The sequence below is a fragment of the Lissotriton vulgaris genome, chromosome 5 (genome assembly GCF_964263255.1).
Source record: "Lissotriton vulgaris chromosome 5, aLisVul1.2, whole genome shotgun sequence".
In the NCBI taxonomy this organism is placed as follows: Eukaryota; Metazoa; Chordata; class Amphibia; order Caudata; family Salamandridae; genus Lissotriton; species Lissotriton vulgaris.
In genome coordinates this window covers 1,064,048,857-1,064,076,064 of record NC_141693.1, presented here as the reverse complement: position 1 = coordinate 1,064,076,064, position 27,208 = coordinate 1,064,048,857, and the positions used below count along the sequence as shown (strand labels likewise).

At 43.1% G+C, this 27,208-nt stretch overlaps 1 protein-coding gene across 1 annotated transcript in view; it reads left to right on the top strand.

Annotated features, from left to right (window-relative positions):
• The window catches only part of COL17A1 (collagen type XVII alpha 1 chain), a 189,336-nt gene that overhangs the window by 136,980 nt on the left and 25,148 nt on the right, over positions 1-27,208 (top strand). The window contains exons 39-49 of the mRNA XM_086922741.1: positions 54-104; positions 265-381; positions 2,930-2,989; positions 6,617-6,652; positions 6,758-6,802; positions 9,874-9,942; positions 11,691-11,738; positions 14,386-14,520; positions 18,726-18,842; positions 20,517-20,603; positions 22,076-22,201. Of these exons, the coding sequence (XP_086778867.1) occupies positions 54-104; positions 265-381; positions 2,930-2,989; positions 6,617-6,652; positions 6,758-6,802; positions 9,874-9,942; positions 11,691-11,738; positions 14,386-14,520; positions 18,726-18,842; positions 20,517-20,603; positions 22,076-22,201 (891 nt within the window). The remainder of the gene's footprint in view (positions 1-53; positions 105-264; positions 382-2,929; positions 2,990-6,616; positions 6,653-6,757; positions 6,803-9,873; positions 9,943-11,690; positions 11,739-14,385; positions 14,521-18,725; positions 18,843-20,516; positions 20,604-22,075; positions 22,202-27,208) is intronic.

Here is a 27,208-nt window from a genome sequence, read left to right as displayed (position 1 = left end):
GGTCACCGATATCAGAATAAATACTAATTTCACTTTTTCGTACTCCTTTTCAGGTGCTTCTATTCAAGGACCACCTGGACCGCCCGGTGTTGCTGGTCAGCCAGGTGAGGCAACAGTGAGGGTTATCAGGGATGGTAAAAGCTACACACATTAAGATCGTGAAATACAGTAAAAGCTAATTTATTATTGACCTTATATATTATATCCATAGTACTGAAAATGTGCATATTTTATTCAGACTTGTTGGTTGATCTTGTTTCTCAGGTGAAGGTAGAACTGGACCACCAGGACCGCCAGGACCTGTTGGGCCTGCTGGACCACCTGGACCTGCTGGTCCAGCTGGACCCGCTGGACCGCCCGGTGCCTTTGTCCCATCTTCAGGTAAGGACACTAGTTCTACCTCTGCAAAAACAAAGCAGTCAGCCCTCTAAATGACACAAGGTAGTTTTTGCTTCCGCTGTTAAACCTTTGAAGGCTATTACAAGTTCCTGCTAATGAACAGCAACCACACAACTTAGGCTGGCCAAAGATAGTATGTTATGTCTCGTTACATGCTTTTATTTTTTACTAATATGGTAGCATTCTATTCGATAGAGCAAAACTAATCCTGGAAATTTCTGTCCCAATAGTGTCATGCCAAGAGATGTCTGCTTTAGAAAAACTACTGTGTGTGAATTATAGCTGGGTGGTAACTGAAAAGCTTTCATTTCCATATGGATAGTACGATGAAGTAAATTGCACCATTGGATCCTCCTCAGTATCTATCGCTCTTCCAGAACTAAGAGGATGTTTAGTTATCAACCAGCTCTAAATCAGGTCACTATGTGTGAAGAGTTTGTAGCCAAAATTCATGCATTGATCAATTTGAAGTAGGGACTTGGCTTATAAATGTTGCTGTTGCTTGCTGTCCACCCTTAGTTACCATATTGTGTTTCCTTCAATCAGACCATTGGCCCTACCCAAACTCTTACTCTGCTGTTCAATGGCCTAGAAAACATTACATGTAGGGTGACTTTTATAGAGCTTCAATAGAATATAGTAAGCAAAAGCCTTCTTTAAAATATGGCATTAAAACAAGAAACTCTATGATTAGATTCACCTCTTTTACCAATGCAGTGTGAGTCAAAGATAGCCACATTAATGTCCACCTACATAGCCATGGTCCCTTTGCCCTCCGGGAACACATGTCTGCTCATACTCCCTGCAACCACAAATTTCCATACATATCTACCATCAGACTAGTAATCTGAAGGGAAGGAATGAAGGTGCACAATCCTACTACTACCATCCACAAATGCGGAGAGGACAACAGGCCCTGTTTTGGTGCTCTTCTTAAGGACTAGTGCAATTTGTGCATTTAACTCTTAGGCTCCTACTCAGTTATCAGTACATACCTAAGATGGAGGTTTAGGGCTTCTCACCTGCTCGCTTCATCTTCATTGAATATGAGAATAGCAGGGGCAAATACCAATGTCTCAGAGGCTGCCCATGGTTCTAAAGTCGAATATCTATACTTTTGTAAGTGACAAATCCTTGTCATTAGGGAGAACCATGAGCCTCCTAAATTCCCTGGAATATTTACATTTTGTGTGTTTAGGTGCTACATGTTTTCAAATTCCTCTTGGCTTTTGTAACTACTCATAGCAGCTAGAGTACATTTTCAACTTACGCTATTACTCTGCTCCGATTAGCTCCTGGCTTCCACTTCTCAAACCTCCCATTCTATCGTAATGTGAATCTCCTCCTCCATCTAGTTTAGCCTCTCTCAACACAAATGCAGATTCCCAAAACTCATTATCAATTCAAAAGTCACAATTCCAGCAATTCACTGACTGGGGTTGTCAGTCCTAACTACAGGGAAGCCCTTAATATAATGGCTGAACTGCCAGCTCATCTTCAAGGACCAAAGTCAATTATAGAAACTCACTATCAGGTGACCAGTCGGGAGGGTCTACTGCCTCCTCCATCACCGCGGCTGCCCTTTGGCAGACCCACAACTCAAAAACAGGCCTGGAAGCCAGACAAGCAAGTCACAAGGCAAACACCTCACATCAGTAAGTGGCATGAAACACTTACTTGCGTTACACTCATGTATCTCTCATAGCTCCTACTCCCTCCTGCCCCCTGGCATCACATGGGGTGACAGTGTGATTGAAGGGAGTCACACTGCAGAAAGGCTTCTGACTTTGCAGCGGAGTCATTAAACGCAAGAGGCAGAGTTACATCTGTGCTGTAGGATGTTCAACTCTATCTACATTTCAAAATGGTGTATCTCATTATATATGATGCTCCTGTAATTTACATGTTGCCACGGTCTTCTCTTCACCATTTAGGTCAATGATGGGACTTATATAGGCAAGATACCTGCTAAAACAGCCAATGGGACCTACCAGATCCCAACAGGAAATTCACCTTAAATAAACCCTGATGTCAACTCTCACCCTATGCACACATGCAAAGGAGAGGGTTTTAGTATTTTAGTAACAGTATTGACATTCATTGATTTTAGGTATTAAACATTATTTTCACAATCTTTAAATGCAAGAGTTTGTTTTCATGATGCTGAGAAAAGTTGTATTAAAAAAGTGAACTAGTGAGGGGGAGTTGATTAGTTCCTGTTTGGAGGCAAAGTAACATTTTGTAGATTTGACTGTGTACTGGTTAGGTGGCAAAGAAAGAAAAATATGCAATACAAGCTCAGTGTATAGGAGCCAAAGTTGTATTGTTCTGCAGAATGCCAGGTGGACAACCCTGGCAAGTGGAGCCATCATAATCCAGTTCCAAATGTTAAGACAAAGTTGACTTCCTTTACACGTAGCCACAAAACTCCAATTAACCAGGTTCTCGTGATGGTTTATGATGCAATGCCACTTTAAACTTATGTATATGGCAAAATCCTTAATATATAAATCATTCTATTCTCTGGCAGAAACCTTCTTCGCAGGACCACCAGGTCCCCCAGGTCAAGACGGAGGCAAAGGAGACCCAGGTAAGCGTGCTGTCTGAAAGTTATCAGCCACAGGTCATTGTATGGTATTTGGAGCAGCGATGCGCCTCCCTATTTGATTCTTTGAAAGACATTATCATCTAGCACATTTTCAATTTTCAAAGACTCTGCAGTACCAGATATCACATCGAAGTACACATTTCTTCCAATATCCTAAGTACAACGTCTTAGATAAGGGATGCACAATTATTATCCACGTGGTCCTCAAATAGTGTGATTAGTCCTATGGAGCTCTTGAATATATTTAAATGTGTAAGTAATTATCCTACAGTGACAATTGTGGTGTGAAAATGAATCTCTATTGTAATTCTAATCTACTCATGCAATGCTACTCTTGTTTATTCCTTCAAATTCAACTGATGTAAATAATGCATATGTCATGTGCATGTTGTTCACTATGGTTAATTTGGGTGCATATAATTGATATATACTCCCCTGTGAATGGCCATCAGAGGAAATAGAAGGTAACCAATGCCAGTCAAGGAGCGGCTGATATGATGTCACATACTAGGGGCTTTGTTCACTACCAGTTGACCAGGCACTGGGCAGTTCCGCTAATCTTCTTCATTCTACAATTTCACATTTTCTGAAGCATATGATTGAGTAAAGTTCAGTTTTCCATTTTAGGGCGTTTTTAGAGTCACTAATCATGGAGGAGAACTTGTATTTCAGAAGCTGACTATGAGCCAGAAGATGAGACCTTACCCACAGCCTTTGTGTGTTATTTTGCTGCAAAAACGTTATCAGAGACCAGAGCCAGATTCTTTACCAAAATTTAGAAAGTCAAAGGATTTCTTGAATCAGAGCAGAAGATAATGTTGTAATACCTTTGGCTGGTCTCTTGCTCAAATACTCATCTTAGATGCTAGAGCAAGGAGTCTCAGATACTTTGACCATTCCTGACTCATTCCTCAAGCTAGAAGGTTGATGCCATCAAGGCACAATCGGCTGTCCAAATTCAAACAGTGATTTGATGAGACAAACTGCCGACTCTTTTATATCTCCATATGCAAGTTCCGGACTTAGCAAGGATTCAGATGAGATTTCATGATTGCAACAAGACATACGATTCAAGTGAATGTAGGGTTGTAGATGTAGATTTTGTAAACCTTTAGAGTGTCATCATTAATAAAGTAAATGTTTCTGCTAGTGGTGACAATAAATGCATTTTTTTACCTTGACATAAAGAGTTTCCTGAGCCTAATTCAGACTATGGCGTGCTACCTCCTCCTCTGGGAGTTCCTTGACGTATAGTACTACTTCCCAGAGCATGCTCTACTTGGCTGCCAAAACCCCCACAACTTTCCACAATTTTTGATCTGTCACTCAAGCAAGATCTGGAAGTTTTGAGTAAAATGGTTTACTCCGGTAACAGAAGGTAGAGAACAGCATTAGCAGGCAACAACAATGACACTGGAAAATCACATAGTTATCTAGTAATTGTATGTCACCTGGGACTCCTTATTTGAGTACAGGTTTTCCTACTTTAAACAAAGACATTCTAGTGCACTAGTCCAATTGGTTTCATTGAAGTAACCCAAAACTAAAACTACTAAAATGCACTGTGTAGTGAAATGTCAGCCAAAGCCTGAAATATGATGTATCTGATGACATGGAGTTATATGGCAACCTGAATCTCTTTAATAACACGGTTGGAAGGCCATCATGATAGTTACTCCATGATATAATTCCTACTACATTCTTCACATAGGAAGATCTCTGCAACTACGGGTCAAGATTGTGCCTTAAAAGTGCAGGACCATGTTGGGCTGAACACTATATTTTACAAAGCATGGTCAAGGATTAAATTTCCCTCACATCTCATCATACCAGAAAGAAGGAAATTGTGAGAAAGACTAATGCATCATGTTTTGTTTTGGGTGTGTTGTGCACAGCACACAATCTTACTATACTTGAATTGATGAGTACCTTCATCACTTTAAGTGTATTATGAAAATATAAAAACACCTAACAGCTTGCCTATTTCATATCCACGAGGTGCTCCTAACATTATAGATGCACGGCATGACAACCTATGGCCTGCACTCCAATCTCCTTCCTGAGCGGGAGATAGTACTTTTATACGCACCACCACAGTGAATTGTATCACTTCTAATGTTTGTGAATTTATCACTCATACCAAGTGCTTAAATGAGACCTATAGATATTCAAGTCCTCATTAGCAGTGCAAGTTTCCAAAAAGCTGATTGTTGTCCACCCAATCAGCTTGGGAGGGGGAGAGTGTTGTTTAGATTCTGTAATCTTCCAATCCTCAGTGTCACTGCCTTGACTGCCAAAGAAGGTTCCACATTGTGCTAACTGTGTTCATTATTATTGTGCAATAAAACCACTTAACCACTGAGGATGCTGGAAGGCCAACTTCAAAAACTGCATAGCCACCGTGTTGTCACCAGTTGTAGACTTCCTTGTGTGATACACGTGAAAACAGTGACCCCTTTCAAGGATTTTCATCTCAGAAGTGTATACAGAAATCTGTCTTCTAAGATTACACTGACCTCTTGTGAGATCACTCTGCTTACATTAAGACTTACTGTCTCCATGAGTGACTTACTGTCTTCATGGCATATGTGGTGTAGGTCACCCACCTCATTCCCGAGAAAGTGCATGGAGGGATTCTCCCATGAGATTTCACCGCAATGAATTCCGTGAGGCAATCAAGATACATGAACATTGCTGCATTGAAATTCTCTTATCAATGATTGCTGTGGTATGCAGTGTAAATGTAAAAACATAGACCCCTAGTTTCCATTGTTTTGTATTGTATTCCATTGAAAAAACATATTTAGACTAGCAAATGTAGGGCCTCTCCGAAGGCCACAGAGACTCTTCAGGTACATTGGATTTGACAAATTTCACCTTCACCATGATAGGCTGCACATGTTCCTGCAGGTCCATTGGTGAGCTCCCAAAATACCTTGCATGTTCTGTGCTAGTTCAGAGCCGCATTACACCTTGTCCAGCCGTTGTTCTCAACTGTCTCTGGACTATGACCCTCATTGTCTTGTAGCTGCCGGCGCCAACATGTTTTTCCCATGTTTCCCCTTCTCCTCCAAGTCTGATCCTCTTTCCTGCCCTTCCCACAAATTGCACGCTGTGCAGATCCATGTCAGGCAATCTCATCAATCGTGTCAGCCAGGAGCAACAGCATGGCTCTGCTTCAAACGTATCTCTAGTGACTTCCTGGCATTGAATTCTCCATCTTTCAGTTGCACACGCTAAGTTCACCTGTTACAGTGAAGCAAATAGTGCTGCGTTCGATAAAACATTCAAATTAGACAAAAGGATATAGAAAGCCAAATTTAGGCTTACTCAGAAGACACTTCCGTTCACACTTCTGCGGCAGCCCTTAGAGTAAAAGCTCTGAACAATGCTTGCTGGGGGTATTAATTGAAAAATGTTATCACGTCAATTAATGTCATGCCATGTCAATCTAATTCTTACAATAATTAAATGTGTAAGGAAACCTCTGCTGAATGTTAATCACTGTAAATAATACAATGCACCCATCCCTTACCACATCTGTCTTACTGGAAACATTTATGTTATGTCCAAGAACAAGCCTCCTAAAATGATGTTTCCTTCTTTAAGGTGCACCCGGAGTACCAGGCGGACCAGGATTGCCAGGTAACTGTGCTTTCCACTGCGTTTGTCATGCCATTATTCAATATGTGTCTTCCTAAGGCATTGATGAGGATGTTATGAGTAATGTATTCATGTTGTGTTCAACAGGTGACCCTGGACAGCCCGGCCTCCCAGGTTCTCCTGGGCGTGAAGGTGAGTTGGCAAAAATTCACATCTAATGAGATCTATTGTAAAGCATGTTATTAAAAGTATATAAATATCGAAAAAGCAAATACAATGGGTAAATTCATTAACAAAGCATACACAGTTCCAACAATATCTGATGAGAAAATCCTAAAGCATGCACAGATCCAACAATATCTGATGAGAAAATCTTAACTTACAATTTGGCAGAGGCAGGTAAGGAAAATGGGAGGGTGCAACGGTTACTGGACATGTTGCAGAGCCAAGTAAGACTGAAGTCTGGGTTTATTGAAACTTTGATAGGTTTGAAAGGCACAGTTGTCCAAATCTGGTGAACAGATAACTTCAAAAGCCTCCACCTTGGTTCTTCATCCATATGTCACAATCCAGATGTGGAAGGTGTTTAGCGATTCATTAATCCAGTCATTAACCAAAGATGGAAAATATTTCAAAAGCTTCTAGACTTGTTTTGTGGCCAGAAGACTACTGCTGGATTTGGGAAGAGCCTGTAACCCTCTATAGTCAAATCAAATCTGTAGTCACATATGTTCGAGACATTAGGAAATTAGTGGGATGTTGCATTTTAGATCAGGTTCACCTTTGTTTTGATATATAATCAAAAGCCGTTAATAATGAGGGACATCACCCTCAAAGATATGATGGACAGCAGTGAAGCATGAGTCTGTGATAGCATGTGAAAACATTGAAAAAAATGCAATATCACAAATATAGTGGTGCACCAAAAACGACTCTAATCATGCTGTTGACAGATCCATTTCTTCTTCATTTTATTTTCCAAACGGTCTTAATATCTTGTTATTCAAATTCCAAACGGTACAGCTACAACCACATCCTTTTTCTAGGCTATAATACAATACAACATATATTTAAACAACATATACCAAACATTAACACCTACACAAAAATAACCCTCATATATTACACCTTTAGTTCCCACCCATTCCTAAATACAAAGGTGCACCAGTAAATCCAAATTAAAATACAGCAATACTAAGATACAAACTGTTGTAACATGAAATTCCAACATATTTATTCTTAATATGCATCAATATTAAAAAATGTCAAAGAAGATGACAGAAGAGAAGAGAAATTCCATGACTCAATTCATATTAATACAATAAATCAAAAGATTTGGAAAAGTACATTGATCAATCCAAGAGACCATGCAAAGAACAAATTTAATCATTTAAAATATTCAATTAATATCCTATATCCCATACCATTATATTCAAACTCACATATCATGATACATACCATTCAAATTGTTTTGTTTTCCAAGGCATTTTCTGATTTGATACCTTTACATTCTTCCATGCTTTATTTTCCAATAGATATCATATTGTTCATAGTTTCAAATTATGTAGCGTAAACTAAACACTCTATTCCAATGTTGTGCTAGCTTCATAGGGGACACCAGGCAAATATGATAACATTTGTGTAAATAGGGTTGTCAACCTAAACCTTTCTTTAAGTTATTTTAATCCATCTAGTTCTACCATACTCGTGATTATCCAAATCAGTCGAATTTCCTCAAATCCCCTAAATTGTTCACTCATGATCAATTTTATTTAAAAAAATCATGCATGGTTCCACGAAACATAAAGCCACCTCATATCCACATTTGGATTGTAAAAAGAAGAAAACCCCAAGCATTACCATGATTTGCTATATCAGTGATAAGAAGGACATTTGTCCAGTGCATTAAATATATGGACGTGGTTAAACAAAAAGTAACTATGTACCCCAAAGTATAATGCCGATAGCATTTTAAATCAATCTTCCAAATCGAGTCCAATAGATAAAATCTGAAACTTGTAAGTATGAATCCTAGCATCTTAAAAATTATTCTACACCAAATGCACATGCAAAAATCATGCATAAGTGATAGGCTTGTATATCAATAGTGTAATAACTGCAACAACCCCCGAGCATTAAGCCGATTCATCTTTTCACCTACCCGAATCCATTTTCCAAACAAATGCTCAAAGAGCAACTGACACATAGACAAAGAAAGAAACTCAAGTGATCCACTGTTTCTTTCTTAAATAGCCCGACATGGGTGTTCGTTATGGCTTGCAACTGTGCTTGTCCCATCAAAATCCTTACCTTTGCGTCTATTGACTAACATCCGCCATCTTATACTATGAAATCCTACAGCATGTTCAACATACATCATAGATACATACTTGTTAGCACCTCATAGTATAGAACACATCCAAAGAAAGGTAAATATTACGTACATACCTATTTCCAAACAATCAGCATTAACAAACATGATTCTACCTCGATCCCGAAAGATGTTTCACACTCATACCCATTTCCCCTAGTGCTTGTATAAAGAGAAAAGAGAGAAAGTGTGAATTACCTTTGCCTGCTGCTCATTACATGTGTTTGAGATAACTATTGACTAAAGAATACAGAATGACAAAATATACAGTGTAAAATCATATGCGCGAAAGCATGCATTGACAAAAACTCAATCATGCGTAACCGTCTCCCTATGAAATATTCCACGTGCTGCTAGACCCAATATCAAGAACCTATTCCCAAATATGGTAGTAGTGGAGTCAGAGCAGCAAATAACCCCAGTACTATAATGGGTGTGACATGTGTTTGTTTATATTTAGGCAATGAAAATAGATCGACATTTTTGCCAGGATATATTTTTATATAGTCATGTTTTAAAAAAAAATTGGTGATGTGCATTGGGGTCTATGGACCTCTACTTAAGCTACTATAGTAAGATAGGCCAATAATGATATTTTGCGATTGTTATAAAGCTTTGACACACCTATTTCTTGGTTGTTTGCCATCTTTATCTCCAGTGTCCACCATGCATCTTTGATACCATCCTGGCCTCAATGTATACCAGAGGAGTTTGTGTGTATTAGGTGTCATATGCCTTTCTGGACTAGGGAACTAGAATGCTTATTGACCTCATTGTCTCCATCCTGTGAGATGCCGGACTCTCTTCCGCTCAAGAGACTGCCACTCACATTGAGTGTTTTCATGACACGTGTTCTGCTCTTACAAATTCAATGTAATGTATTGTCTTGTAGGTCAAGCAATCATCGGACCTGTTGGACCTCCAGGGCTGCCTGGGCCGCAGGGACCGCCAGGAGAACGAGGTCAGTAGAAATGTCTAAAACATGGGGGCTCAATGGTGTATGAGCTGAATTTGCATCATTGAACGTATGAGACAAATACTCTTAAGCTAGGCATCAATTTGCTTCAAAGAGTGTTCTTTCTTCTTGTGCAGACTGGTAGCAATAACTGATTTATCGAACTACTCTATGCACAGAGGCACAGTTTCACCGAGATGCAAAGTCTTCCTAATATTAAGATATTAGAGGAGAAGAGAGATTTTGGATGGGGGCGGATCTAATTGAAATCAAATTGAAATGCTCTGAAAATTATTGCATTTTCCAGAGGAACATAGAATAAAATCACCCAAAAAATAGTTTATTCTAGAGTGGGAAATGAATACTTCAAAAGGTAGACAATTTGAAGGTATGCACATGTACAAAGTCGCAAAAGTGGGCCCGTGGTTTAAGGACGTGCAGACTTAACCTCCAAGTTAAATTAGTTGACCAGCTAAAGTTCTTAGACCTTAGGCCTTTGATAAAGCTGAGTTTTTGGATATCAAAGGTGCAGAGGTGGTTACGACTATCTGCATTGAGGGAGGAGGGGAATGGGTAAGGCTGACCAATCAGAGGACTCAAGAGAGAATAGGCTGCAGTATCCCTCGACACAGTGATAGTCCTCTTTCTCCACAGCTTTCTGTGGCGGATCAGGCTCCGTACTAGGACGAAGACTGTGCTTAGCAGCGCACACAGCCATTGCTTCAGCCAAGCTGAGCATGAGGGGGCAGATTTACAATTACTGGTGCATCCCTGCATATCGGCAGGGATGCGCCAGTAATTGTGCGCTGCAGCTCCGCCACCCTTGATGCGCCGCATTTACAATGCGGCGCACCATGGGGCAAAAACGGCACAGATGTGTCACGCATCTGTGCCGTAAAAGCGGCGCATTGCTGGAGTTGAGTTGCGTCGCAAACGCGACGCAGATCCAGCAATGATCAGGGGGGCCCTATGTGCACAATGCTGCGTCAATCCTTATGCCTGCTTCAAGCAGGTGCAGGGTTTTGACGCAGCATGGGCCCAAAAGTGACCGAGTGAAATCTTGTAGATTTCACTCAGCCACTTTTGGGAGGCGTTCCTGCGCCGGAACGCCTCCCCCTGCGATGATACGCCTCTTCTGGTGCAGGGCTTTACAACGTGACGCATCTAGGAGATGCGTCACGTTGTATATACCCCGCACCATAGCGCATCTTTTGCGCCGCCGCTGTGTCACAAAAGTGACGCAACTGAGCCGTAAAAGCGGCGCAAGGGGCTTGTAAATCTGCCCCGAGGAGTCTGGGGAAAGACCTCCTTACGTCTGCTGTAAGGGCCCAGTGTGAGGATAAGCAGGGTAAACGGCAAGCCACGGAGTGGACTTTCTTGGACTCTGAAGCACAGTGAATAGACTGAGCAGCAGATGTATCTTCAGAATACATTGTTTTCGTCTTTAATGAGAAATTCAGAAAGGACTTATGTTTGTTACTTTCACAAAAGGCTTTGTCACATATTAATTGAGCTTAAGTCATTCAATATCAATTTACGAGACTGAGAGCAGCTTTAATTGGTCAAAGTCCCACAGTTCAGTTGTGAAGGGTCAAATGCTGTCCCTGTGTATGATTGTGTAATGCAAGAATCCTCAGACTATAGCCGCGCAACTTGTACATTACACACCAATTCCTAGACTGTAACCAACAATGAAGGAAATGTTACATCTTTTATATGTGGCTTGGATTAATGGACAATCAATCGTCTTTTAGGAGAAGCTGGTGTCCCGGGGGCTCCAGGAATCCCAGGAGGATCTCGAGGTAAGGGGGATACTTTTTATTTTTTAGAATTTAGATGTTACACAAACATAATCACTCCTCTGGTTGACAGAGAACATTGAAAGGCTTGTATTGGCCAAATATGGAGTGCTATTCACTAAATAAAGCGTCCGTTGGGCATGCACCGGACTTTACCTCCTCAAAAAATAATCCACCCAGTTGTGTGTTTTTTACGTCTCGGCTCCAGATAGCTCTAGATGTCAGTAGGCAAGCCAATACATAACACAGATTTAGATCAGCCCCTTGGTCATGATTGGATAGATTGGCTGTGTCTCTCAGATTTCTGCTCTTGATTCTACTGTTTTCCTTCCGATTCCTGTGTTCATCCTGCCCAGAAGTATTTTTGTTTCACAACGTACTGACTGGATGAGTTGTATCTTTCCACCGTATAACTCAGGGGACTCTCTTTATTTAGTATTCAGCACTCCATGGAAATGCATGTATTTACTTAGTCTCTCCCTCTGTTAATCCATCCACCCCCTATCACTTTCTCAAATATCATTGACAAAGTTAATTGCTTGGCATTTTAAAGCCAAGACATACTGTCTTTACCAATGCTTGCTTTATGATTGTAAAAACAACAAGTGATGGACCGAATGTGGATCAATGTCACACATTCCCCCAGTCAAAAGATCTGGGCCCGAATCCATCGTTTTTTTGCACTCCACACCACCCTGGGTTAGACAATGGCAATATGCAAATCAGCTCTGACCCTGTTGCCCCATGGGAACAGTCCAGTCCGAACTACAAAAGCCATGTCCTTCCCAGAACGGAATCAAGCATCCGAGGACTGGACTGTTCCCATGGGGCACAGGGTCAGAGCTGATTTGCATATCGCCATTGTCTAACCCAGGGTGGTGTGGAGTGCAAAAAAACGATGGATTTGGGCCCAGATCTTTGGACTGGGGTGAATGTGTGACATTGATCCACATTCTGTCCATCACCTGTTTTGTTTGCAATTACCGCCATAAGTGCGCTGGGGATGCTCAGACGTGGGTCCCAGGCACTCCACACCACTGGAGTCAAGCTAGCCGGGCTGATGAGAGGTGTTACCTCGAAACCGGTCCGGTCCTCGGATGCTTGATTCCGTTCTGGGAAGGACATGGCTTTTGTAGTTCGGACTGGACTGTTCCCATGGGGCACAGGGTCAGAGCTGATTTGCATATCGCCATTGTCTAACCCAGGGTGGTGTGGAGTGCAAAAAAACGATGGATTTGGGCCCAGATCTTTGGACTGGGGTGAATGTGTGACATTGATCCACATTCTGTCCATCACCTGTTTTGTTTGCAATTACCGCCATAAGTGCGCTGGGGATGCTCAGACGTGGGTCCCAGGCACTCCACACCACTGGAGTCAAGCTAGCCGGGCTGATGAGAGGTGTTACCTCGAAACCGGTCCGGTCCTCGGATGCTTGATTCCGTTCTGGGAAGGACATGGCTTTTGTAGTTCGGACTGGACTGTTCCCATGGGGCACAGGGTCAGAGCTGATTTGCATATCGCCATTGTCTAACCCAGGGTGGTGTGGAGTGCAAAAAAACGATGGATTTGGGCCCAGATCTTTGGACTGGGGTGAATGTGTGACATTGATCCACATTCTGTCCATCACCTGTTTTGTTTGCAATTACCGCCATAAGTGCGCTGGGGATGCTCAGACGTGGGTCCCAGGCACTCCACACCACTGGAGTCAAGCTAGCCGGGCTGATGAGAGGTGTTACCTCGAAACCGGTCCGGTCCTCGGATGCTTGATTCCGTTCTGGGAAGGACATGGCTTTTGTAGTTCGGACTGGACTGTTCCCATGGGGCACAGGGTCAGAGCTGATTTGCATATCGCCATTGTCTAACCCAGGGTGGTGTGGAGTGCAAAAAAACGATGGATTTGGGCCCAGATCTTTGGACTGGGGTGAATGTGTGACATTGATCCACATTCTGTCCATCACCTGTTTTGTTTGCTTTATGATTGTGGCATTCAACTCTAGCACCACACTTCAAAACTTCAGTACCTGGATACTGGCAGAAGAGAGGCTAGCACTAAGGTTAACGAGGCCCCTGCCTCAGTGTCTCACGTTGGCATTCCTCCTTTGATTGTATAATAGCAGGACCTTTCCTCGAATTGGGTGTTATCAAAGCAAGAGTTAACGAACCCAAACAAAAATCTGCTTGTATTCATTTATTTATGAATTATGTAATGTGTTGTAAAGTCTGCGCTGTGAGAGGTAAGATGGGCGAGTTAGTAAGGCAGGCAGTCATGACTTTGAAGAGTGAGCCTGTCTGTAAATCATTGAGAAATAGAGCAAATGAGCAAGTGAGTGGGTCCATCAATGAAAGAGATTGGATGTGTTGGCGGCTGACGGACGGAGCGAGAGAGCGAGTGAGTGCCTGGCAGCATTTAGTGAGTAACAAGGTACATAAGTGAATTTGTGAATGGGTGATCGAGTGAATCCGTCACTCAGTGGGAGAGCGAATGAGTGAGTGAGAGTAAGTCAGTCATTTAGTGAATGAGTAATGGGCGGGTGGGTAAGTGGGAAAAATAAGGCGGTGCATGGTCCGTTCACCATGTGTGATTACAGACATGTTCTTCTCCCTGGTTCTTTCACATGCTAATGCACTGGTTACTTTTTGTGTTTTTTAGGTCCAGCCTCAAGCGCAAGAGGAAGCCCAGGACCACCAGGTCCCCCTGGTCCTCCTGGTCCTCCAGGCCCCGCAGGACGCGGCCCACAAGAAGTCCAACAGTACATTGCAGAGTATCTTCAGAGTAAGGAAAAAGGTGTTTCTTTTCCTCTTAATCAAAATAAAACGATTTAATTGCGCTGTGTAAAATGTTCATTGTAATTGTGAATGGTGCCTTGTCACACGCGTCGGGTGTAAAGAATAAGCTGCCGGCTTCCGTGAAATGTCTGGATATACTTCACTCAAAGGGTTCTCAAGTGCTAACACCACAAGGGCCCCCCTAACTGACTGCAGCACCATCTCATGGCAAGAGGCCATGTTAGATGGCCGCCTATGAACTACCAATAGGAGTATGCCCATCTGCCCAGCTGGGAAGGGCTGAGATGTAGGAGGGTTAAGAGGTGGGTGTCTGCTAAATGTCATTGCCTTGGGGTCCATACCCTTGCACCTGCTCTCTTTATGAGACCCAAACAGTGAAATATTTTCAGATATGTCATTTGTCAGCTAGAGCTTTCTCTTTTTATTATTGTTTGGAGCGCGAATGAATTGCTCTGAAGAAAAAGAAGTGACAAACTAAAGCCAAACATTTAACTGTTTTTAGTCCGATCCTACCAGAAAGCTCAAACTGTCTGGTTGTCAGCTTGCCAAGATCTTAGAGTGGGCTTAAAGCTCACATAGTGGTGCCAGTGGCGGGCTTTATTGTTACTCTCATTTGCTTGCTTCTTATTTGTTGGCTTGCCCTGTCTATCTTGAGTTTGTCCCTCCCCTAGAGTATAGTCTCTTCACTTGTGTGCTTCCTCTGCTCAGTTTTAGGATGCTATCTCTTTCTTTCTGCATAAGCAGTCCACAAGAGTTTAGGTGTTTTCCAGCTGCCTCACACGTGTGCTTCTTTCCCCTGTCCACTCATTGTTGCTCTTTCTCATCCATATGCTTCTCTCTCTCACTGTGCTGCTCTCTCGCCCATGTGATTTTCTTTCCCCACCCTTCGCTCCTCGTGATCTCCCTCACTTGTGTGCTTCTGTGGTGTTCTCACCTTCTTGTGCTTCTTCCTCCGCCGTCCATATCTTGTTTATCTCTTAACTCCCCCCACTCCCTCCCCTGTTATCCCTTCTACATGCGGACCTTTTTGTTTAATTGGCGAATTTGAGCAGAAAAATCTTTTTGGTCACCACCATCATCGATCAGTAAATAAAAAATTTAAGAAAATGGCGCCTACGTCCTTCCACTGGCACCCGCTTGTGTTTTGACACATCCTTTTCAGTAGAATGATGCAACGGCCATCGCCCTTGTTTATTTTGACAATGCTGCAAACTATCCTGACTGTACACAACTCCACTACAGGCAATTGGCAAAGCCACTAAGTCCCAAAAGAAAAAACCTATTGCTTGTGCCGGTTCTTGAACTGCAGGCGCCAGTTCACAATTCTCTAGCTAGGGTGCAGCTTCATAACCTGACCCATGACTTGCCTGCATTTTGTCCTGATTTGTCAGATTACATAATCTCTGCTCCTGACATAATCTAACAAAAAAATATTCATAATTTATCTAGTGGGTTAATTATCACCTATTCCAATTTTATCCTCAAAGATAGTGTATAGCATACAGATTTTGATTGATTGATTTGGCAATGTACAAAGTGCAAACAAATGCCCGAAGGCGGCAACTCCGGCAAGGCACTATTGCAATTAGTCATAAAACACCAAAATGTGTGTGGGTGTACCAAAATCGGTATGTCCTGGCATTTCCCCCCCGATAAATTTCAGTAGGTTTTGCCTGTCACAATTTAACTGGATAAAATTGTGGGGAGGCCACCCATGATAAGGTTCTTAGTGTAGTAACTGAGAATCCTGAAGATATAAACAGTGAGAGGATTGGGAAGCTGAGAGGTTGGAAATAAACATGTACTGGAGTTCCTTGCATCTTGTGCAAGGGTGAGGTGTATATCTTTGATTGCAAGGGTGAGGTGCATTTCTTTGATTTTCATAAATGCCTTTTACCAAGGTTGTGTAGAAGGTGAAATGATATGCCGAACAGCCAATAGCATGAGTTGAGAGACAAACTGCTGCGGGTGGGACCAAAGCACACTCTTCCCATATTTTAAGGAATTGTTAACAATAGGTCTTACAAGCTGGTGTGCTATCAAGCCAGACTTAAAAACATCAAGATATCTGATGAGGCTGTTCTTGGGAACAGGAGCCCTGTCAAGGTGATAAAGATAGAAGATAAAAAACAAAGCAAAAAACACACAAATGCATTCTGTCCATCATTTGTGTGTCTTGCTTTCTCGCCCAAAGTGCGGCGGGTAAGCCCGGACGTGAGTCCCGGGCTCACTGTGCCACTGGATTCAAGATAGCCTGGTTGATGAGGGGTGATACTCTGAAACCAGTCCCAGGATGCTTGTTTCTGTTCCAGGGAGGACGTGGCTTGGCAGTTCGGGCTAGACTGTTCGCAAGAGGAACAAGGTCAAGACGGATTTGCATACGACTGGGGCTAAACTGGGGTAGCCTGGGGAGAAAAAGGACAATGGATTTAACCCAGATCTCTTGACTGGGGGCGAATGTTTGATTAGTTCTGCATTCCGTCCACCATTTGTGTGTCTTTTGCTAGAAACGCTCATGCATCGTAACGCTGCACCCAAAGTTGCTTTGCTTTATTGCATGACAGTGAGAGAGGACAACTGCACTATATCTACAGAGATATGCCACTCTCCTCCCCAGTGCCAGTACAAAAATATACTGCCAAGCGCCACGCACACACCTTTGCGCCATAGTGCAAAGGTGTCTGCATTAGTCTAGCATAGGTTTTGTACAGGAAGGGCACCCTTCTATTATAAAATGCTTAGCTTAGACTGCCTGTGCAACGTTTCCTACTTTGTATGTGTGCTGTACAGTGCAGCACACTTGCAAAGTCAGAAAAGAAAGAAAAAATGAAAGCATTTCTCTTTTTTAACGCTTGCTTTGAAGTGGATTCATATTTGGTATAAAACCCTGTCTGCTATCAGTAGCAGAAAGGGTTTTGTGCAAAAAACTATGGGTGGTAGCACGGGAACGCCCATGTGTCACCCATGGAACTCCCCCTTGATGTAGAGTAACGAAAAGCAGCCCTTCACGTAGGGTTGTGTTACTTTTTTTTTATAAACCAATGCAAATAAAATGGTATTTGTGTTGGTTTGTAAATCGCAAAAAAGATTTTGCGTTGGATCTGCATTAGAATAGTAATGCAAAGACCACACAAAACTTTTGTAAATCTAGGCAAAAATTTTACAAATCACACGGTTCTGTTCACATTTGGCTTTAGGTTCAGTTACCATATCTCACCAGCCATTATGTCACTCCATTAGCTCCCACCCAGTGAGACAACACAATTGTTGATTATTTACTTCTCAAATCGCTCCATGACTGACCCAAAGCCTGTAAAAATAGGTCTTCCATCCTTAACAGCCAGTGTTGCTATTGAAAAAGCTACCTCTGAACCTACTTGCCATGCCCCCTCTCCCACCGTGCTGAAAAGTATTGGTAGAAATTTCTCTACGGGCAGGTGTCCACCCCCTGGAAATTCTTTTTTCTCTTTGGACTGAAGAAGGACATTGTACAATTTGAAAACAATATATACCTTTCCCAATCAGCGCCTGGACTGATTTCCTCAGACTAGTTCCTTAAACTTTGATCCCGAGGTAATCAACTCCAATAGGACTAGCATGTTAGCCTGTCAGCAGCCTAAAAGCACCCATTGGGCCCCTTCCTTCCTATATGAGGAAACAATGAAGAATTCCAGTGTGACTGACACCATGGCACAGCTGCCTCTGGAAAGGGAAACTGCCAAGTTCTCATCTTCCCAAGTGCTACAAGGGTGCAGTAATAAGCATGCAACACCTCTAAAAATCAAAAGATAAATAAACAGGGAAGGGCTCAATCTTCACTAGTCAGATACATTATCTCAGTTGATAAGTCAGTGCTGGGGATATTCCTGTAGAATAGTTATAAAGGGTTTCTACTTGATCCAGTTGTTGGCACGTGTATTTTAGCATCTGTTGGTCTGCTATGTCTTAGATTCCAAATTATTTCAGATCTTTTTTCTAACTGGTTATAGGTGTCATTTGGTTGCATTTTAATTTTCTCCATTTGAATTATTCTTGTGGCTGCAACTGGACAGAGTACAATTCATATATAACTGTTCAATTAGCCTTTCCTCCAGATCAGGGTGTTGTGTGCACAGATAACTCAAATGAAAATGCATCTTTGTATTTACTGTGCACTGCATTGAGGGATGTGAATTAACTTTTGTTTATGTATATGTCTTTCAGGCGACAATATCAGAAGCTACCTTGTTGGCCCACAAGGACCTCCAGGACCTCCAGGAGACAGCGGGCAGTCTCTGGATTACGCTGAGCTGGCTAGCCGTGTTATGACCTACATAAGAAGTATGTTTAAATTTCCTGCATCATTTGCACAGCACAAGCATAAGCCTGTCACCATTTGCATCACCACCTCCATTGCAATCCTCACCACTGCAAGCATCACCGTCGTACCACATCCATCCGCACAACAACCACCACCCTCACTGCCAGTGCCTCGCCATCATCATTAGCATAGTTAATCTTTGATGCAATATAAAGATATCACTTAAACTTCAAGCAGTATCAAGGCATTATGACAGTTTAAAGCGCATGCTGCAAACATTGCCTGAATCACAAGCATCATCATCCCGTCATCTAGCCATAAAAGTCAGAAACCTGGCAAAGCAGCTTATCAAGGTTTTTACTTTATGTTTGAGAAGTTTTCCAAAAATTTTGTTTGAGAAAGGTCCTCATCCACAGTGAGTGACAAACAACACAAGCCTAGCTCAAATACAGGGTGTGGTGTTTGTCAATGGGAAAGCATGGTAACACAAATTAAAAGTATACATGAGGGATGCAGAGAGCCAACAAACAAGTTTCAATGTTTAAATCCTGGGGAATTGAGGGATAGAGAACAGGCCTGATTATTTGCTCTTAGTGGGATTAGCATTACTGTATGTGTGCTATGCTGCTTTGGCATGGTCTAGACTCTAGTCTTTGTTGGCACAGAATGTATGAGGCAGGCAGCATCCCATGAGTATGCAATAATGGGTGGAGTCTTTGAGCATTTTGGTCCTGCATTGTCTTCTCTGGCTTCTGTTTGTTGTGCGTCTCCTTGCTCTTGTGTGGAATATGTAATGTATTACGCCTCCAAGGTGTGTAGGGTTCCCTGCTGCTGTAGGTAGCTCAGTAGGGAGGTTATCATTGCTGCTCATGGGGTGTGTGTATCATACCTGTACACAGTGAGCATGTAAAATATCTTTCAGTTTACCTGGTCAAGTGCATTCATCTTAGTATGCTCCCTTGGACATTGTGCATACTATATATACTGCTATAGGATAATAATATTTATGATAATGAGAAAGTTAATTTAAGGCAGCTGGCAACAATCAGTAAGAAAGTTCCTAAAGTTAAGGTGCCTGTTGCAGAGATGGGTGTGTAACCTGTAAGTCACATCTTCAAGGAAGTGATACCCTTTATCATTGCATAGTTAAATAAAAGAGAACAGTTAAATTGAGCAAAATGTAATGTTGAACAATTGGAGATTGTTGGTCCCCATTTAGACCTAGAGGGTAGAATGTGCTGGTTTTCAACAGTTTATGTATTGTCATAGACCAAGCAAGGCTGCCTTTTGACTCGCCCTGCCCAGCAAAATGTATGAATTTATTCACTGAAAGACCTTCCCGATTACTAAAGAAAAGTATAACTAAAACAAATAAGCCATTAGACTTCCCAAAAGTTTTATGTCTAATTAGAGAGCAAAGTCCAATTGGGAATTTCTACGGATGACCACTGAAATCTGAAATGTAATTTGTTGTCCAGTTCCAGTTCTCTGCATTGCAGTGGTAGGTCACTGGTTTGAATGTGCTGATCTTATCAAGAAGTACCAAGGGACCAACACCGTCACCGACATGTTTCTAAGTATATGCCAGGAAAATCTCATGATCATCACTATAAAGTTCCTCAGTTTGCTTTGATTTGCGTTTCTGAAAGCCTCACGCGGTCTGCACACTATAATAAAGTACTCACTTGCCTTAGGTGCTGGGTTAGCCGATGGTTTGCCAGGGCCCCCAGGCCCTCCAGGACCCCCTGGCTCCTATGAAGAAATCCTTTCAATATTACAAAGTAAGTTTAAACCTCAGTTTTCAGTGTAATTCGTAATTCTACTAATGAGCATAAGATGACCAGTTTTTTGTTTATGGTTAACAATGCACCGTTATTTTCATCTTGACGTGGAACAAAGAACATTAGTATAATGATGATACTATAGCTTTCTGGTAGTATATTCATGCTTGCGCGTTACTATAGAGCTGTTTAAAGATCTTCGCTAACAGTTGAGAATTTGGTGTTATAATTAAATTTTATCTGATAATGTGCAAATTTGCTGAGACATGTACAGTTTTATGATCATGCGCATATTTATTGTCTGCACACTTAGAAAAGTAAAAAGAAGAATATAAAGGAAAATTTAAATGCTAAAAGGCCTTTTCTTCCAAAAGAACTTAAAATACATATCTGTAAACAGGGTGGGTTATTGCCTTATGTAACTCTGCATTACAAATCAAAAATATGTTTGTTGGTTGTACTGCTGCTCTAAATGACTGGGGTTTGTTTGTGTCCACCACTTTTTCATGCAGTTATTACATCAACCATGTCTGTTATAACGTGTTATACATCGACTATGCCCAGTTAAAAAGTGTTATTTTTGATTATTATCTCTAAATTCACCAAATTCAAAATTATGCCAATAAGACCACTGTTATCTTTAAATGTCCCTTAAGTAACAACTCCAGAACAGTTTTGGAAATCTGTGTTCAGGACTAGATAACCATGGGTCTTAAAGTTATTCTCAATCCTAATGAAGATTACTGCTACCTTTGTGTAACTGTTTAAGCATCAGAGTAAATACTCTCGGCCTAATTGCAATTATGTATGTAAGACTTTGTTTCCATTTTGATACTGAAGACCATATTATGCAACAGCAGAGCAGAACCAAGGTCAATACCAAACAGTTTTGAGCACCCATTGCATGATTTTAGATGGAGTGGAGCAAATTAGTATTGCCAGCCAGCAGGCACATCGTTGAGCCCCATTTGGTGTGGCAGACTGCATAAGTAGGCGAGCAGTAGCATTTACCACACACCCATTGGGTAGTAAATGTTCTTCATACAGGGAATTGCCATTAAAAAGTAACAATTTCCTTAGATCAGGGATGTACAATTTTGAATAAGGAGGATTGGATCTATGCCACATTTTCAAAAGAACATCTGATAATGTAATTTAATTCTATTTAGGTGCATTATATGTAATTGTATTTCATGTGGCTATGCTGAAAATCTGTCCAGGATCTATCCATTCTGGACCTGCGTGTGATATCCTTGACTTAGACTACAAAAAATTTGAAAATCACTATAATCAGAGCACCTTTAAGCCACAACACATGTGAATGCAAATTATTGAGGCACCTGAAATACTTCAGGATACCTCTGCTGAATTTCTAGTTCTGCAAATAATTAACACCTGGCAAAAACGGTGCACTTTTGTGTCCCATCCTACTGCCAGCACAAGACCCTGAATGTTGCGTTTTCATATTTCAGGAGAAGAAGTGCGTCAGTATCTAATGGGACCTCCAGGCCCACCTGGACCTCCGGGATCTCTTGCCGTCGGAACTGCATCTCTGGACTATGCTGACCTAGCTAATCGAGTTGTAACCTTCATGAGCAGTAAGAACGTTTTCAAAATCAAAATCTTGCATTGTGTGGTTTTCACCTTACATTGGATATGCAGATAAAAATCACACAAGTAATACAATCTCCAGGCTCTTATCAATTCAACCCAACAACTGAGTTTGTCATTTGGGACAACTTAAATTATTTCAATGCCACCACATATTCCTTATAAGCTAGTACACAGATTTGAAATACTTGCAATTGTGAAAAGGTGTTGTTAGCAAAATTTACATTTTACAAAACACACCTACAACAGTATAAAGTCTACTTAACAAGTGCCTCCTAGACAATCTAATATATTCACTAGGCAGGTTTTGGATCTGCTTAAAGAGAACATTTGTGAATGGAACTACATTAAAAATAGTTCTAAACACATTTGTGCCTTTAAGTTGTGTTCAGAACAAATTAAAATGTAGGGAAACTGTTATGGGTTAGAAATTTATAGGTGCTTTCAAGAAAAAATATTTCTGCCATGTAATACAAACTGGGAAGGAGACGGTATATTGCTTATTCCCTTAAGCTAGAGTAACAAACATGATTTATGTGTGAGAACTTATAAAGATTTAATGTTGAAAGCCACAGGAGCCCATTAAAAAAATACCAGGTTGAGCATGTGTACTTATGTAGTGTCCTACCAGTGCATGACACTTTTTTGACAAACTTGAGGTACATATTATTTATTTTTTATTTATTTTTATTTTAGCGATTTCTACAGCGCCTGGTGACCCAAGGGTATCCCCGCACTATGTAACTTGAACCTATTGAGACGGGAGGTAGTCGAAGGGTGTTACTTGGGAAACAAATGGGTCTTAAGTTTTTTGCGGAACGCCAGGAAGTTGGATTCCAATCTGAGGGCCAGGGGGAGTGCGTTCCAGCCTTTGGCCGCCTGAACGGAGAATTGACGGCCTCCCGTGCGGACTTTTTTGAATCTGGGAATGTGGACTCGATTCTCATTTTGCGATCGTAGCACTCTGGTTGCTGTATAGGGTGTAATCATGTTGCTGAGGATCGCTGGGCCAGAACCGTTGTAGAGCTTGTGTGTAATACACATTGCTTTAAAGTGCACCCTTTGGCGAACAGGGAGCCAGTGAAGGGTTTTAAGGGCTGGCTTGGCAGATGTTCTGGAGGGGGTGTTGGTGATCATGCGTGCTGCCGCATTCTGTGTCCGCTGGAGTTTCGAGATGGTAGCCTCGGGGGCTCCCAGATAGACTAGATTGCTGTAGTCTAAGCGGGACAGCACTAGGCCCTGGATAAGGAGCTTTCTGGACATAGGAGGGAGTAGGGGCAGGATTTTACGAGTCTTACGCATGAGCCCAAAACATGTGCCCGAGGTTTTGGTAGCCTGGGTCTTCATCGTGAGTTGTGGCTCTAGCCACACCCCAAGTGTTTTGATTTCAGATTTGGGGGGGGGATTTCACCGAACACATCGGGCCATATCGTGGGAGGGATAGTTGTCCATTGCTTACCGAGTAACATTACCTCTGTCTTTGTCCCATTCAATTTCAAAGAAGATTCGTTCATCCAATTGTGGATGTTTATGAGGCAGTTAGTCAGGTTTTCAGGATGGTCAATCAGCTGGGACAGGGAGACGACTAGTTGGGTGTCATCGGCGTAACTCACCATTTTGATGTTAAATGGTGTTACCACGTCCTCGAGGGGGGCCATATAGACATTAAAAAGCGTGGGGCTTAGGGAAGAGCCCTGGGGGACGCCGCTAGTGAGAGGGAGGGTGGATGAGTGGTGACTGTCATCCCAGACTTGAAAGGTGCGTCCTGTAAGATAGGATTCGATCCATCCGATAGCTGTCCCGGTAAGTCCTGCCTTCGCCAGTCTGCTCAGAAGGACACGGTGGTTGACCGTATCGAAGGCTGCACTTAGATCCAGGAGGATCACTGCCACTGATCCTCCTGAATCTAGTAAGCCCCTTGCCTCTTCAATCACCGCAAGCAGTGCGGTGTCCGTTCCGTGGCCTGGGCGAAATCCGGTCTGGGATTGTCTGAGCAGTTTGTTTGTTTCCAGGAACTGAGATAATTGGATATTTACCAGTTTCTCGGTGACTTTGCTAATGCCAGGGAGTAGGGATATTGGCCTATAGTTGGTCAGGTCTGCTGGATCCAGCTGGGGTTTTTTTATGAGTGCTTTGACCACCGCACTCTTCCAGCTGTCAGGGACGATGCCATGGGAAAACGAACAGTTGATGAGGTCCGTAATGGTAGGAACTATTACTGGGGCTACTGTCTTAAGGAACCTGATAGGGGCTGGGTCCAGGGGTGATCCACTTTTCATTTTTACAAGGGTTCGCTCAACCTCTGCAGGGGTGACAGGTCGAAAAGTCTTAAGCGAAGGACGACAGATGCTTTCAGACATTTTGGGGACAGGACTGCTTTCCGTAAGGCTGGGAAGGCTGGAGGGAGGGAGGGAGGCCAGGATACGGGTAATTTTCTCGTTGAAAAAAATGGCTAACTCGTTACTTCTGTCAACTTTGGGCGTGTTAGAGGAGGAGGTGGTGGGGACCTTGGTCAGCTCTTTGACGATTAAAAAAGATTCTCGGGCTGAATTGGATGCTTCTTGTATACGAGTGGTATAGTAGGAAGCTTTGGCTGATTTGATAGCCTCTTTGTAAATTTTGACCGCAGCCTGGTAGTCTTCTTTGTTGGCATGTTGCCAGGTCTTTCTCCAAAGACGTTCGGCCTTTTTGCAGTTTTTGCGGAGTGCTCTTAGCTCTGTGGAATACCATGGAGCTGAGCCACGTTTGCCGTTTTTATTTTCCCTATTTCTGAGTGGAAGTATGAGGTCTAGGGAGGCGGTAATCCAATCTCTGAATCTTTTGTCTGCTGTATTTGGGTCTTCTGCCTGGGCAGGGATGTTTTTTTCCAGGGTCTGAGTCCATTCGTCCGTGGAGAGTCTGGGCCAGGTCCTATCCTTGCTAAAAGTGGGGGGTGTGCGGTTTTTCTTGGAGGTTACAGGTAATTGGAAGGAGACCATAAAGTGGTCTGTCCAGGGGAGCGGCAAGGCCTCTTTGGCTGACATAGTAGGCGAGTTTGTAAGTACGGGGTCTAAGAGGTGGCCCTTGTTGTGGGTGGCTCCGGAGTTTAGTAACCGGATGTCAAGAGCCGCTAGATCTTGAATCAAATCAAGGGCTACCGCGTTGGCCGGGTCTTCAAGGTGGATGTTCAAGTCTCCGACTATCATGTAGTTAGAGAAGGAGTGGGCTTGGGTTGTAATTAGGTCCAGAAGCGAACAGATGAAGGGACCCGGAGTGCCGGGAGGGCGATAAATGAGGAGTCCTGTAAGGGAGGTGGTTGGGTTGAGTGTGACAGAAAAATGCAGGCTTTCTGCGTCGGTAATCTGGGCGTCGTAGGTTTTGAAGTGGAGGTGTTCTCGATGGATAATGGCTATCCCTCCTCCTCTACCTAGAGGACGGGGTAAGGACTGAATACAATAGCCCTGTGGGGTTGCTAAGACCATGTCAGATTGAGAATGAGGGCCGAGCCACGTTTCCGTGAGGAAAAATATATCAATTTGATGGTCCTCTATGAGGTCGGCAATCTGAGTCGCGTGTTTGGGAAGAGAGCGGCAGTTCAGAGAGGCTAGGTTGAGGGTGGCAGGCTTGCTGGGTCTCGCGGGTAGCGTAAGCTGCGTTGGTTTGCATGAGGGGCAGCTAATGAAGGGTCCCTTGGGATTATGGATGTAATCACAGGACTGCGGAGGAGGTCTGAGGCTCAAAAGGTCTCTGCGGGAGTACCGTATGATTGAGAGGAGGGAATCAGGCAGGGGTTCTGGCCCTAGGCCCGGTCGTGCGCGGACGGGCGCAGACGGGCTTGCCTTAGGCGCTCCCGCTGCGCTCGTCCGCTGCGCTGGGGAGGTCGGCACATTTGTGTTGGTTGTAGAGGGCGTGGCCTCGCAGGGGGCGTGGCTACACCTTTGCCGCGCTAGCGGTGAGGGCGTTTGCTCGAGTCTGAGGTCTGGTGGCGCTAGGAATCGGCGCTTTGGCACAGGTAAGCCTGGCTGGCTTTTGTGGGTTAAAATTAGTGCAAGTGCTAATAAATTTTAAAAACAGAGCGAATAGTTACAAAATACCTCCGGCTTTCCGCCTCAGAGGAGTTCAGGTTAGTGAGGAATCGTTGCGCTGTCAAGCGTTTATATACTCGAAGTGATTGGTGGGCGTGGCCTCGCAGGGGGCGTGGCTACACCTTTGCCGCGCTAGCGGTGAGGGCGTTTGCTCGAGTCTGAGGTCTGGTGGCGCTAGGAATCGGCGCTTTGGCACAGGTAAGCCTGGCTGGCTTTTGTGGGTTAAAATTAGTGCCAGTGCTAATAAATTTTAAAAACAGAGCGAATAGTTACAAAATACCTCCGGCTTTCCGCCTCAGAGGAGTTCAGGTTAGTGAGGAATCGTTGCGCTGTCAAGCGTTTATATACTCGAAGTGATTGGTGGGCGTGGCCTCGTAGGGGGCGTGGCTACACCTTTGCCGCGCTAGCGGTGAGGGCGTTTGCTCGAGTCTGAGGTCTGGTGGCGCTAGGAATCGGCGCTTTGGCACAGGTAAGCCTGGCTGGCTTTTGTGGGTTAAAATTAGTGCCAGTGCTAATAAATTTTAAAAACAGAGCGAATAGTTACAAAATACCTCCGGCTTTCCGCCTCAGAGGAGTTCAGGTTAGTGAGGAATCGTTGCGCTGTCAAGCGTTTATATACTCGAAGTGATTGGTGGGCGTGGCCTCGCAGGGGGCGTGGCTACACCTTTGCCGCGCTAGCGGTGAGGGCGTTTGCTCGAGTCTGAGATCTGGTGGCGCTAGGAATCGGCGCTTTGGCACAGGTAAGCCTGGCTGGCTTTTGTGGGTTAAAATTAGTGCAAGTGCTAATAAATTTTAAAAACAGAGCGAATAGTTACAAAATACCTCCGGCTTTCCGCCTCAGAGGAGTTCAGGTTAGTGAGGAATCGTTGCGCTGTCAAGCGTTTATATACTCGAAGTGATTGGTGGGCGTGGCCTCGCAGGGGGCGTGGC